At 42.4% G+C, this 15196-nt stretch overlaps 1 protein-coding gene across 7 annotated transcripts in view; it reads right to left on the reverse strand.

Moving 5' to 3' along the window:
• Window positions 1–15196, reverse strand: part of PIAS1 (protein inhibitor of activated STAT 1) — a 64709-nt gene that overhangs the window by 30710 nt on the left and 18803 nt on the right. For all 7 annotated transcript variants that reach the window (XR_015222545.1, XR_015222546.1, XR_015222548.1 and 4 more), the window contains exon 2: window positions 6422–6866. Coding sequence is in view for 3 of the 7 variants with exons in the window: in XM_086620493.1 (XP_086476619.1) it covers window positions 6422–6866 (445 nt within the window). In the remaining 4 variants the exon portion in view is untranslated. The remainder of the gene's footprint in view (window positions 1–6421; window positions 6867–15196) is intronic.

Here is a 15196-nt window from a genome sequence, read left to right on the forward strand (position 1 = left end):
GTTCTGGTGCTGTATTTATCACAAGATCAATTTTAGATTCTGTTCAACTTCAGCTTTCAGCAGTTGATACTCAGAAGGAATAGGCTGAGCTACACTGGGGGTGGGAAAGGCAGAGAGTAAAGCGACACGAAGGAGCTTATTTGAAATAGTGCCTAAATACACGTATGAAAATAGCCTGGAAATACTCCAAAGGCTACAATTAATCCATAAATATTCCGTATTTTATAACTCTCTACGATACGTTGCATAAACAGATCAGCTGGAAACTCTGTGCCATTGGACAGACATTTATGTTGATTATTTTTTTTGATCAGTTGCGTTATTAGAGCATTTCTGAGCAATGAGGATTTCTGAAGACCTACAGAAGGTATTAAGGGACAACTCCATGCCGACCTTCCATGCCAGCACTTCCTGCCCTCCCAACCTACCTCTGTGGAGTAACCACCCACCCACACCAGCTCTCCCCTTGTCACCACTGCCCATCCTGGGCCCACAGATCGCCACTGTTTTACCAGAAGGAACATCACCGGATCACCCATACTCAAGTCACTTGATTTCTTTAGACGCCTAAATATACGTCCCAGAACTCAACTCATGGGGTACTTGGCTTCCAGCACGTTCTTACTCTCAACAAGAAAGCAGCAAGTTTTATACAACTAACAGGAAAGGCAAAAAATTACATTTAAAGTTCATGATTAGATAAGAGTCCCTAGTAAGGTCTCTACCAGGATTAGCATCAACATATCATCACAAAGGGAGATTACAGCATATCTAAAAGATTCCAAGCCACTGAAGACTTCCAAGTCCCAGCAGCATCACTAAGTGATCTCAGCATCTTGGTTGCAAGAGGAAATCTTAAAAAACACATATTGCAAGAGCACAGCTTCTTCCCTCACGCCATGTGAGCACCACTGCTGGGCCTCAAGCTCTCCAAACGCTTAAAAGGGACACCACTCCAAGCTTACATTGGTTCACTGATTATTAATGGATTACTCACATGCTTTGAGTTAACCACGTGGTTTGCCATAATTCTTTCTACTAAAAGCTTTAATTGCAATCATAGAATGTCCTGAGTTGGAAGTGACCCACAAGGATCATCAAGGCCAACTCCTTATCAATTATCAAAACAATATCCTAATTTGATCTTGGGAAGTAAAGTAGCTTCCTAGGTTCATCCCATCAGAGCAGCGGTGTCCGAAAATATCCATATCCTGCAAGATCCTGGAATTTGGGTGATCTCAGTTCTACGTTTGAGATTGAGCAATCAGCTGAAGTGAGCAGTAATAAATTATACTCCTTTTCTTGCAGCACACGAGCTACCCGGTTGGTGAAAACTCTCACATACTTAAAAGAAACAGACCCTGGACTATGAAAAGATTCTCTATACGTGAACTTGAGGCATACCACAGGCAAACAGAAGTTGAAGCCAGAAAAAGAAACTTATGTGCACTGTAATTCTACTTCAGCCTCAGCACATGAACAAGAGAGAGCTGATATTTCAGCTTTTTCTTGCACAATTAAAAGCTGTAGGGCCGGAAGTCAGCAAGCTCAAGCCTGAGTTGAGAATATAGTGTTTTGTTGAACTTCCTCCCACAAAGTACATTTAAAAAAATAACAAACACAGAAGACAGTAAAAGCCTGACTTTCATATAAACCATGATACTGATTGCACAGAGCAACAGATCAGCTTGCTGATATATGAAAGGGAGAAACTTGCCAAACAAAACTTTATAAAAGTTTCCAACCTAGAATCCTAAGTGAGCTGAATTGTTGTTTAATAGCTGCACCCTGAACTACAGTCAACCTAAAGATTTTAGTCATATCAGTTGCAAGATCTGTCAAGAACGCAGCACGTCCAAGCAACCATGCTCAACCACAGCCAAGAAGAAAATCCAAGGCAAAATGCAAGTCAGAAGCACCAACACTGGGTAGCAAACACACAATTCTCGAGGGCAGGCACCAGCAGTGCAATTCTGCTCACTGGAGAAACCCTGTTATGAGAGTCCACAGACTAAGAAGTTAAACTAAGACCTGAGCAAAGCAAGACAAGCCTCAGTAGAGCCACTGGAAGAAGCTCCTTTCACCGGATGGAGTCAGGATCTGCAGCCTGGCAGGCAGGACAGGATGCTTTCTGTAAGTGGTACTCCGACTCCTCAAAAAACCTTACGTTTGTCTCCTCTTTCCAGGAGGAGAGAGCTGTACGTAAAAATCCTGATTGCCATGGCTCTGATCCAAGTTTCAGGGCTGCGTTCCACATCGCCTAAACCTGAAGCACAGCAAGTTCAGTTATAGGGTGATCATCCACATGCCATTCAGGAAGCTTTTAGAAAAGCAGCAGAGCCCAAAGCCTTTTTAATCCTTTAAATTGAAAAGAAAAGGTTAATTTCCTCTTACAGGTAAGTAAAGACCCATAACTTAGTTAAAATGTTTTTTGGAACGACTACACAGCTAAAGCAATTAGGAATGACATATGCTGTAACAAGAAGAAGTATTTTTAAGATGTTGTTTAACTATCTAATGTCCCTTCCATAAAAATCTGGCAGAATTTTGGAACTTGTTACTCATCTCATAGTAAACATGTTTCACCACACAAAAGAGATCTTATCTGTGCGTTGGAAGTTACTTTTAGAAAATTGGCCCTATGCTTAAAAACCAACCAATTAGCAGTGTCTGTGCACAGGGGGCTGAAAATAAGTGAAATTAAGTGAAAGCTGCAGCTTCACTTGAGAAACTAACAACCAAAATTCTCTTATTCAAAGGAGTTCCTATTCAAAAAACAACAGAGAAGTCACAATAAAAAGGCAACTTTCATACATTCCATCAAGGCCAAACTGGATAGCTTTTCCTCAAAAAAACCCAAGTCATATAATCACACCAAATCGTGGTTAACCATGGGGCAGAGTGCTCAGGCTTCTCACTAGCTCTGGAAGAGCTCGGTGTACAGACTCATCCCCCAACATACATTTTCGGAATACAGAGCATTCCTAGTTGGTTTGCACAAAAAAAAAAAAAACATCCAACATAGAAGCTTTCTCAATTTTGCAATGAGGATGACTAATAAAATATGGATCAAATTTGACCACTCCACTGAACACGGACACATATGTCTTTGTCTGAAAAACAAGCCCACTGACAGTCTTCTTGGGAGTGAAGAAAATGCCATCGTCCCCCGACAGCACAGCCAGCACAACCAGAATTGTCCCTATCAGCTCCACAGCTCTGAAAGAGCCACGCAGGAGTCATGGACTTGAAAAACTCGGAAGGAAGCGAGAGACTCTGCAATCTGAGCAGAGTAACAGCAGAAGAGTCGTCCCACCGTCAGCAGGGCTTAGCTGCAACGTTCAGTTCTTCAGACAGGAGCAGGCTGAGGTAGCACAGGCTGAGATGACAAGTTCAACTAGCCAGGCAAGTCTGCTCTTCTGCAAGCATCCTACTCACTGCTGCACGTTGTATGGACTGCTGTAAGCCAGGGAAAGTTACAGAAAGTTGGCCAAGAGCCTTGTCACACACGCTTCAGCCAGCCATGCTCCTCAATGGTGAGAAGGGTACGGATGGGTGAAGCACTGCTCTTCTCCCCTGCCATGCCTCCACCCCGGCGAGCGGTCAGCGTGTCGTTTGTAATCACAGTTCAGAGCTACATGTTGAGGAAGCAAGTGTAAGAAGGTAACATCATTTCCTCCTTTTGTTATAGAATCATAGCATCACAGAATGGTTTGGGTTGGAAGGGACCTCAAAGATCATCCAGTTCCAACCCCCCTGCCATGGGCAGGGAAACCCTCCACTACACCAGGTTGCCCAAAGCCTCATCCAATCTGGCCTTGAACATTCTTGACATTAAAAATAATAGTTAGCAAATTTAATTTCTTTATCTGTTATTCACATTAGCTTGTGTACTACCCACCTATGCAAAATATTTGGGTATGGAATGCATCTTCAAGTGCCCTGCTGTACAACACCCTTCCCTGAAGCTTTGTCAAACTATTTTTTTTCTGATTAATAATCACTTCTTGATGGGACAGAAGACTACTGTGGCAAACCTTCCAAGCAATTCCACCTCAACTTGGAAAAGACCGGGCAGAATCACATTCAAAGATGTGGTTTGCCCAACTTTTGCACCATGACTATCATTTCAGAAGAATCTCAAGATCCTCAAATCGACAGAGATCGCGCTCGTTCTCTCTCACACACACACACATTTTTTTTCTATTCCAGTAGGTTCCATTTTAAGCCAGGAGATCATTATTCAAAACCCCACATCAGATCATCAGTTTGTTCTCGTGGTGGAGGGAAACAGAGGAAATTCAAAAGTTTCTTATCCCTACCCCATGAGGAATCTGATGGGAAAAAGCAAGCAGGAGAAGCTGAAACGCTGGCCATATGCCAAGGAGAAGTTCCGAGTGTCTGTAGTATGTATCTGTCGTTTGAAAACAAAGCCAGAGAACTTAGAAATTTGACATTTGAGAAAACTCACACTGTTTGCAGCAGTGAGAAGGATGCCCAAACCATTCAGGGCAAATATTCAACAAATCATTTAAGACTTTTTAGTTAGAGTATCAGTAACTGTATAAATGGAGAAAACTAATCCAAATCTGCTCCATCCTTGCATTTAAAACTGCTAAGCTGTATGCACAATTGCTCCAAGTTATTTTGAAAGTATATAAAGCTGCATATCACTGGCTATTAATCCAACAGGTTTTTTTCATTAACATATATATATATTTATTACTCTAAAATACCTTCATGACATTTATAGTTAGCAATTTTACAATCTGGAGCAACATGACTTTCCACTACAAAAAGAAACACCAATCATTTCTCATATGCGCTGACACTGACGCTCTCTCTTCCCCAAAAAGCACAAGAAAAAGAGCTTTTTAATAACAATATTGCTTCAGACAAACAGAAAGACATCTGCAGACAGGATTCACATGCAAAAACAAACAAACAAACATACCTTTGTTAATTGAAAGTACAGAGATTGCTTAAAAAGGTACCTGGTTGGAATTTCACCCACTTCCATTTTCTTACCCTGACACTCAAGAGTCCATAAAGGGGAAAAAAATATCCTATTGTATATGAACTCCTCAAGCAGGAAGACACACAGAGTGTGAATTATGATCTCTTCATTTGGGGCCAGTTTGTCAGACACGGAGCTGACAGCAAAGTGTTCTTACCACATCTAAGAAGAAATGCATACCATAATTCCTGCATTGGAATGTCTTATTGAAATTATAGCATTATTTTTAAGTATTTATAATGTAAAAGTGATGAGATACATACTGAGTACCTAATTATCCTGTAGCACCAGCATTGCCTGGAATGCTTATTAATCAATCAGGTTTTAGATTACAGCTAAATAGATATAGTATACCTGAACCAGAAGTTTTATCAAAAGCTATCTGGTTTTCTCTCAATGTCTCAGTCATAACAGTTAAAAAAAAAAATATGTAAACAACCGTGCAACATACTTCAGAAATCTGCAGACCAGCATCACCACTCACATACTAGGCCTCCTACATCCCTGTAGCTGTTCAGACTGTTAATGCAAAGTACCTGCTCATTTTCATTTACAAGAGGTCTCTTTCGCCAAGGACACTTGTTTCACTCACTCACCATCTCCCCATGTCTACTCTCACAAATCTCCTCCTCCTATCAGCTATTCTCATAGTGAATCTCTTCCAGGGTTTCAAGACAGCAGAAGGTTCCAACATGCAAGCAGCCCCTCCAGAAATCAACAGGACTATTGTATTTAAGCAGCGTTTATTAAAAGTTAACCACGCTGTTAAGTGCTATGCGGAGTCAGAGCCAGAAAAAAAAAAAAAAAAATAACACATTGTTATATAATGCTCCATAAGCAGCAGATTATTCTCAGCAGCCACACAAGTGATTTATACCTTAATACAAAACAGAGTTTAAGGAAAAGTAGCCACAACTGCGAAAGAACAAGTCCTTCCTAAACTCAGATGTTAAGGCTGTAAAGTATCACAGCAAACATCTAGCCTGGAATTCTTTCCCAGCACAGACGAGAAGATTTTGTGGGCTTGATAGATTCAGGGGTATTTTTGTTTTGTTTGGTTTGGTTTTTAAACAATTAAACTCTGGTTTATATGAACTACTGAAAGCAGACAGGTTTCTTCCTTTTTCTAAGGTTTAGTTTGTTTCTTCTCAAACTCACCCCTGAAATATAACGGATATTTGAACCATATTTAGTGGCTCAGCTAAAGCAACTAATGAGTGTTACGTAAGATGTCTCTCCATGTAGAACAATCTGTTCCAAAAGTTACCAAAAATAGCAATTCTCTAAACACTGGCATGATGCAATATTTAACCAGTTACTGCATTAGCAGCTGAATTCATCCATTTCTATTTAAAAAAAAAAAAAAAAAGACTTCAACTATTATTACAACATCCACAACCTTACCTAGGCTGGTGGGTTTTATCAGCTCATCCAACAAGTCATAAAAAGGTAATTTCTGAAGTTTTATGTCGGGATGGACAGGGTGGAGCGCAGATGTAAGATGGGGGAGTTCCAGTTCATGTTTAGGTCCCAGAAGCGAAACGGGAAGCAATGGTGACGTGGCAGGGTGGCCATCGTAACTGAGCTGTGGAATGGTAGACGGAGACAAAGTTGCTGGCATGGAGCTCGAGTGTACGCTGGGGATAGATAAGTCTGCAGGTGTCATGATTTTCTGCGGGAACCTTCGCCTATAGAGTTCTTTGATTTTCATTTGTACGGCAGGACTGCAGCCAGCCTTTAACAAATGCAGTGCTTTTGTCAGCAGTTCGTGTTTTCGGCCGTGCTTGTTCCTCCCCGCGTAACCCAGAAGTACTTGCAGTTCAGAAACTCTAAGGCTCATAACCATTTGCTTGAAAGAAACAAAACAAAAAATTAGTATTCGAGTTACAGCATCTTAAACACTAACATCAGAATGTGGCTTCATCCCCTTAAGCATACAGTTTTTAAAGGCACACCATCACTGATTATCTGAAATAGAACGTAAACCAGCACTTGTTCACAGGCAGATACATCTACTTCAAAAGTCTGTAATGAGCAACTTTTAAAGGATTTCCACTTGCCATACACAATTCGGGACAGAAACACCGGGGTAAAAAAATATTGAGAGAAGGACAAGTTGCCAGTGCAGAATAAAGCTTGTAAACGTAACGATTCTCTGATTGCTGTTCTGCTAGCATCTCTAATGTTAGCCAGTTTTTGGACTTCCAGCTAGATGAATAAAAGTCACACACTGACCATATCCAAGTCTCCAGCACTTGCACTGAAAAGCTCTGCCAGCCCTTCACTCCAGAACCCTACTTCACTTCCAAGTCCCTCCCTCACTTTTTGCCATGCAGCATAACTAATGCACGCAGGCTCAAAGGAAAGGAGGGAAATGACTGATGTTAAAAAGAGAGAGCGAAATGATAACCTGAGTTGTGTGCAACCCCATACGATCCTTACTGAGTTGAAAGAAGCTTCTTCCAATTCAACTTCCTCACTTCTCACATCAGAGCTGCATCTTCTGTTTTGGATGGGGGAGTAGGGCTTTGCCTTCTGTTAATTAGCATCTTCATTTACACAGTCTTTTACTGTCTCCCAACATGGTCTAATGAAACAAACTGGTAAGACTTGTCAACTGTCTCACTTCTTCAGGAACCAAGGAAAACACTACGCAAAGCAGCAGCACAGGCACCCCCGCCTGCGCACGGTAAGTACTTCCCCACTGGTCACGCAGGAGCCAGAAAGCCAACTCCCGAGCCTAGTTTCTATTTAAAAACTCCTTTCAGTGCTTGACATGGGCTTGTTCGCCGTCACAAGGTCCGTGACACCAGCCAAAATGGTATTCCTGCAGAACTTTGGATTCCCAAGAAATCACAAGAAAGCGAAACGTCTGGAACTCGATCACCATGACTGCCTATCTGGATCTTCTGTACGAAACCATAAAATACTCTGAATGTTTTGCAGTCAACCCCAAAAGATCAAATTCAAAATAATACTTCAAGTGCATATTTAGGACTAAACCAGCTAATTCAGCGTATCAGGGTTCTGCAATTTCCCAGCCACCGAAGCTGAATAACCAAACCAGCACTTGCATTTGCAAACAGTCTTTGAAATAGAGGACAAATGCTCCCATCCTCTCTAGTTCTTCAAACTGTGCAAAGTACTCAGACACATACATTACTCAAGACATTTTCACATGAACTCTCAGACCTAAAGTGCTAATATTAGAAAGCATGCTACCCTAGCTTTAGCAAAACCAGCCCCAAAGTCCTATCAATTCCTCAAACCTCCAGCACCTGCAAGAGATCTGCAGTGCACAGGTGTCCACAAGAGGTATTTCCCCATACCAAAATAGGTTGTGTTATTTCAAAGCCCTAAATCAGATGATTCACCTATTTAATGAAGTCTGCACCCAGACAGATTTACTTAAATTTGCACAAAATTTCTACACTGTTGTGCCACAGTGACAGAACTGAACAACCTTGTTGCAGGTCTGAGATAAACCTTGCTGCAGACTAGCATCACCGCTTCGGATAGAACAGGAGTTCGCTGGCATTTTTTTCTCCGAATACCTTGAGAACCTACTTCACACTTAACTATGGGCCTGTCAGGGAGCTACTAATGAGAACAGACGAGGTGCTTTGTAAAAAGGGAGATGTCTTAAAAGAATAAGGCATTTCAGTTACAGTCTGAAGTGTTGACAGCTGAAAGGAAAGTGAAACAAATAGATTTGAAACACAGAAAAACACTACTTATAATGCTTTACAAACATTTCTTCGACAGAACAAGTGGTTACAGCTGAAGGGTTTAATGCCTGCTACCATCACCATTAAAGTCACCTCCTGAACAGCCAGAACCTCTCAGAGCTTCACTCTGCTCTTGTTTTGTAATAAACTCACAGGCCTGGCTTGCAGAAACCACAGAGGATTAAGAAACAATTGAGCTAACGGAGAAGCTCCTGCTACCCGTTGGATGTTTCCCATTGTTTGAAGGTGCAGGCAGGTTAGAAATCAGCACACAGAAAGCAGGGTCTATCCTGCAGCCAGACTCAGGAACCAAAACAAATAAAATTCCCCCGATCCTCCCCACCCCGGCGCATTCCTTACGCAGGAGGACGAGAACATTTTTACTTCCAACGTTGAGGGCACTAACAGATACGTCGATCGAAAACACGGTCACGGAAAAACCAGCAATAAAGGTTTGTGGGTTTGTTACAGTTTCATACGTCACAGGAACCTTTCTTACACAAATATCAGTAAAAAGAGGCGATGCCTAAAAACAGCTTCCCACACTCACACAGATCCATAGGGTTTCGCCAGCGGATCGTGCCAATCGGTGGCACGGGGAAGCAGAGCCCGACAGACAGCCGTGCTGGCACAAGTCTCTCACGTCACTGCAACATGAACGTGGAAATTCCTCTCCCCTCCTCCAACGCAGTTGTGTTTTTATTTGAGGACACAATCCAGCTCTACCGGCAGAAGTGCCGCTGCCTCTGCAAGCGCTACCCGGGCTACGAGCCCTGGGCCCAGGTCACACTGGCACCCTAATCTGAGAACAGCAGGACAACTATAGCAGGGAAACAAACCAAGTGCTGTCAAACGCACAAAGTAAATCTATGAAAAACCTGCAATTTTTTTTTTTTTTTTCCCCCTGTCACATCTCACCTCATCACAATTCTCACCTCATCACAATTCAAACCCCTTGCTGGCTTAGTTACACCAGCAAAGCTGAAGGGCAAAGATGCCAAGCCTTTTGCTTCAGGAAATTTTGGTTTTTCTTCCTGTTGCCCGAAGTACAGAAGTAAAAAGATCACTCAGCAGTACAGCTGCATCTGCAGCAAGCTACAGAACCCACCGCAAAGTCTGCCTCCCAACAGCAGCAAATATCCACAATGCAAATAAATGCCCCTGCCTCTGGCTGTTTATCAACACCGGCAAAATGTTTAGTTTTTTCTTTCCTAACACAAACGAAAGTAACAAAAAAAAACAACAAAACAGACAAAAAAAACCCCAAAACAACCAAATGAAAACAAAAGGACGTACACAGCTCCCAAGGACAGACTGAAGGATAGCTTGCAAGCTGCAATTACAGACAACTAGGTGGTTAGTTATGTATGACGTACAGGTGAATCCATGTTCCTACAAACACCACACCAGTGCACAAGGAATTGATGATACTCCACTACAAAGAGGTTGAGCTACTTGCCACTTGCCTAACTTCAGCGTGAGAAACACAGCAAGCTGACTGCAAGCCAGTTTCAGACAGAACAAACCCCAGTATCAAACAAGCCAGGTGTTCTGCTGATGCACCTGTCGTATCTAGGCAATATCTGAAATTCAAAGACAGGGTGAGGACGGTAGAAAAATTGTTCAGTGTAGAAGAGTAAAAACAAGCTTTACAGAAACTCGACTTATTTGAGTTGAACAGAGAGTATTTCTATTTTGACTCACTGAAAAGGCCTTCACAGAGTTGAGAAGGTAACTCTAATCTATAAACATCCATCTGACATTTCCTGCTTGACAACACAACTCAAGCTCGTCTTCCTCCGCAAAAGCTGCATTAGTCACGGGGCTGCCCGGCTCACGACGTACATCCCCCCTTCACAGCCCCTCACCCAAGCCTCGTGACCACAAGCCCATCCTTCCCAAAGCCATCAGGGCATTTCGCTGTCTTAAGAGAAGTCACCTAATTGTACGTGTCAGGCAGGAGGTCCATGGAAGCCAAGAGGCCAGTTTATTTCCCCACCTCTTGGTTGCTTGCTTCCAAACCCATGCCACTTTCCTCTGGCCAGACTGTGTGAACCCAACCATCAGCTGCACGAGCAGGTACATTGCCCTCTTTCTGCATGTTGAGGAAATATTCTCAAGCAACTCATCTGGAAACAAGGATTATTTCCTGCTCCACACCTACTTCAGACAACCAATAAGGTTGCGAAGAACACAGCTGAAGGATGCAGAAGTAACACATGGGCGGCATCCTACGTCATCCACCTACTCCCTTCCTGTGACTGTCAATAGGAAAGGATGTTCTACCTACAAGGCTCTCTTTCAAAAAAGTTGGTACTTTTTTTAAAAGCTAACAGATAGGAAAATTGTTTAAGTCTCCCAAACCAAAAATTGCATGTAGAGGCAAGGAGGAACAGGGGTTTTCTCCAAGACATCCACAAAAGGACTATGAAATACAACACATCAGGCTGCTTAGCACACACTGCAATGCCAATGCACGTTTTGTAGCTCCTGACTCACCAAGTTCTCTCAATAAACAAGCACGTCTGGTTGGAGAAATATGTCTATGTCACACAACAGCACCATTTTGCTCTGCGAATGCTGTCTAGGCATTCAGAGTAAATACTTTACCAGGAACCTTAACTTCTAACGTTAAGAGTCATTTACTTTGATTTCTCTCTGCAAATAAAATAGCAGACAAATCTTTTTTAAAGAAGGGTTCTCCATACAAGCCCAGTCATTCCACCCATCGAGGAAAGACGCTCAGGGAGGGCAGCTCCCTGGTTAGAGAAGTCCAGTCGTTAGCACAGGTTAACAGGTCAGACTAAAGAAAACCACTTTGAAGAACTGGACCTTGTCTCACTGATCTATCAAGGTTGGGAATTAAATTTAAAAATAAATAAACCCTAAGTGTTAGTGCCTCTGGATAAGAAATTCCTTGGATAACCCTGTGTGGCTGGTCTCACTGGCACGTGATCCAGAGAAGTGCAACTAAGAAGACAAGCGGATTCAGGCAGAGAACATCATTTCTAGACCAGAAAACACAAGGGGTCTAAAACGCTGGTTTAAAATGCAGGAGAAGAGCTCTAAGTCCTACAGCTCACAAAAGGATCAGATACAGGTTATCTCCTGAGTTCGGACACCACAGATTGCCCCATTTTTTGAAGGGAGAGACTTGCCTGAGAGGTAAGAACCAGGCAGCAGCCAGTAATCTCTGTGATTCTGTGATTTATTTTTTTTTTAATAAATTGGACAGTGTCCATAGGAAAGCATGATGGACAATACTGAAAATTTATCACAAATACCAGCTCCACAAGATACTGTCTTCAAAGCAGCATACTCATCCATCAGCGGCAGCATTAACGGTCCCAACGATTTGATGAATGCTTTCTAGAAGGGAAATTCTACATCTGCAGTAATCAGCCCTGCGATCTATCTGGAGAATTTAACAAGTTATTTCCTGATGTTTATGATAACTAGTAGCTGTGAATAAGCTCTAAAACACATTCAAAAGATTTGCCAGCACAACAAGAAGAGTTTGGCTAGGTACCACACCGCGTTTTGTGCCTAAAGCTACACAACAGGTCCTCCACAATTCTCTAACCATTAACATGAAAGTTGAAGGGGGGGAAAAAAAGAAAAGAAAACAACACCTCAAACATTAGTCAAAAGATAGAAGAGAGTAAGTAAAAAGAGAAAGAAGAAATGATAAAAAACGGATACCAAACGTGAGGTCACCCATTTATAATCAATTTAAGGCAGTGACAGTAGGCTTCTCAGAAACACAGTGATCAGCAACTAAAACTAAAACTTTTACAATTTCTAAAATTAAGAATGGTTGTTACGGAAGAGGGAAAGCACTGCAACAAGTTTCTCCAAAGAGGAAGTGCAAGAAAAAAAAAAACAAAACACCCTTCTGACTACGTTTTTGAACGCTTCAGCAAAGGAACCCCTACACTGACACCCTGCACAGCACCTTCAGCCCCAGCTCCAATCGGCTCCAGTTGCACTTTGCATTAACAGTGTGGACACAAACACACTGGCAAAGCTCTACCACTGTTTTCAAGGACAACACAAATGGAAATTTTCCTCTTGTGAAACAAGGAAACTACTATTCAAGGAATTTCACAATGTACTTCTAAAAGACAGGTTTTTTTAAAAAAAATCAAATCAAAATTGTTCTTTTTTCTAATAAAAGCTACTAGGAAGCATTAGATTACTATGGAAATGGTTTTGAATTAATCTCTGTATGCCTCCAACACCCAGCTGTAAAAATACAGGAGAGTTCTTGCATGCTACAAACAGCCTCTTTAACCCCTGATATAAATCTTCTGGAAAAGAAAGCTATACTTGAGCTACAGGATCTCTCTACAGTTACACAGACTAAACTCTTGGGTTCTTAAGACATTTAAGATTTGTGAAAACGGGAGACCATGAAGGTAAAAATATTCCCATCTTTTATGAAGGCACATCCTGTAGTCTTAAATCCCATCTGCAAGACTCACACAAGGAAGCTATCAAAGCTAAACAATAAAAATTGAAATCAGTCTACTGAGAAGCTGCAAGAGGGAGTGAAACAACCAATTCATGGAAGCTTGAGCGCCTCGATGACAGGCTGTAACTTCCTGCGTTTGTCTAACGCAACCAAAACACTAAAAGGTTGAAGTCACCATAATTCAAAATGGAGGGGAGGCAACAGCACGGAAGAGCAGTCATAAATATGCAACATGAGACAACCTTTCAGGAGGCTCTTGGTTTTCATCATGAAAAACTCAGCTGTCTCCTAGTGCGACAGGTACAATGTTTTGGCAAGCAGGGCAGCACTAAAAGAACAGGTACAAACCAATGGCAGATACAGATATTAGAGAATCATGGAATGGTTTGGGTTGGAAGGGACCTCAAAGACCATACAGTTCCAACCCCCCTGCCATGGGCAGGGACACCATCCACTACACCAGGCTGCTCAAAGCCTCATCCAGCCTGGCCTTGAACACTTCCAGAGATGGGGCAGCCACAGCTTCTCTGGGCAACCTGGTCCAGTGCCTCACCACCCTCTCAGTGAAGAATTTCTTCCTTAGATTTAATTGAAATCTCCCCTCTTTCAGTTTAAAGCCATTGCCCCGTGTCCTGTCACTACACACCCTTGGAAAAAGTCCCTCTCCAGCTTTCCTGTAGCCCCTTTAGGCGCTGGAAGGTGCTGGAAGGTCTCCCCGGAGCCTTCTCTACTCCAGGCTGAACAGCCCCAACTCTCTCAGCCTGTCTCCATAGCAGAGGTGCTCCAGCGCTCACATCATCTCCGTGGCCTCCTCTGGACCCGCTCCAGCAGCTCCATGTCCTTCTTGTGTTGGGGACTCCAGAGCTGAACGCAATACATTTGCCTTTTGTTACACACTCATGGAGATATTTCTTAATCAAAGAAACCCTGTATTTACACAGTATATCAGTGCTCATAAAGAACATTCACAACTGCACGATCAAATCTAGGCATTCGTCTAGCTGGCAGTAAAAATAGATTTTAATCCATTTAAAATGAGTCAACAAAATGATGTCCATATATTGTAAACGCTAGTAACAGCCCGGGCTGACCTACTGTTGGTATCTCCATAGACATGGGCTTCCTTAGGGTCAAACACTGCATTCATGTAAGATATTTCTCCCCATGCAAGCAGAGAACATACACTATAAAGCTTAGGATGGACCCAGGCTCTTCTCAGTGGCATCCAATGATAGGACAAGGGGAAATGGATATAAGCTGGAACATAGGAGGTTCCGCTTAAACATGAGGAAGAACTTCTTCCCAGTAAGGGTAACAGAGCACTGGAACAGGCTGCCCAGAGAGGTTGTGGAGTCTCCTTCTCTGGAGATGTTCAAAACCCGCCTGGACACATTCTTGTGTGATCTGATCTAGGTGGTCCTGCTCCGGCAGGGGGATTGGACTAGATGATCCTTTGAGGTCCCTTCCAATCCCTGACATTCTGTGATTCTTCAGTCATCAGGTGCCAGCTACTTTAGCATGCTCACCAACAATACATTTCCTTGCGAATGATACAGTTGCATATCCCTTAAATAAACATTACAACCCTAGAACCAACCTACCCGTGATGAAGCTCACTTTCAAGTACCTGCTAACATTAGGAATCTCTGGCAGTGAAGAGATCACCGAAAAACTACAGCAGTTCCACCTAAAGGGTTTCTGGCAGGAGCTCCTGCAATTTCTTACTTCCATCCCTCTGTATCCAGTTTATGTACAACTTTACCAAGTACACCATAACCACTTAACTCTTCATTCCACAGAGCAACTAGGACAAGGAACGTTTTTCTTACCTGCTCTTGGCAAACACTGCTTGCTTGTATCTGTCATGCTGGTAAAACTTGACTACTCTCAAATTTAATAAGTTTTAGTAAGATGGGAGCAATGCTGTTTCATGAACACTGCTAAATCTAAGCTCTTCTTCCAGCCTGCAGTTCAGAG

The sequence above is a fragment of the Tauraco erythrolophus genome, chromosome 14 (genome assembly GCF_009769465.1).
Source record: "Tauraco erythrolophus isolate bTauEry1 chromosome 14, bTauEry1.pri, whole genome shotgun sequence".
NCBI classification, from domain to species: Eukaryota; Metazoa; Chordata; class Aves; order Musophagiformes; family Musophagidae; genus Tauraco; species Tauraco erythrolophus.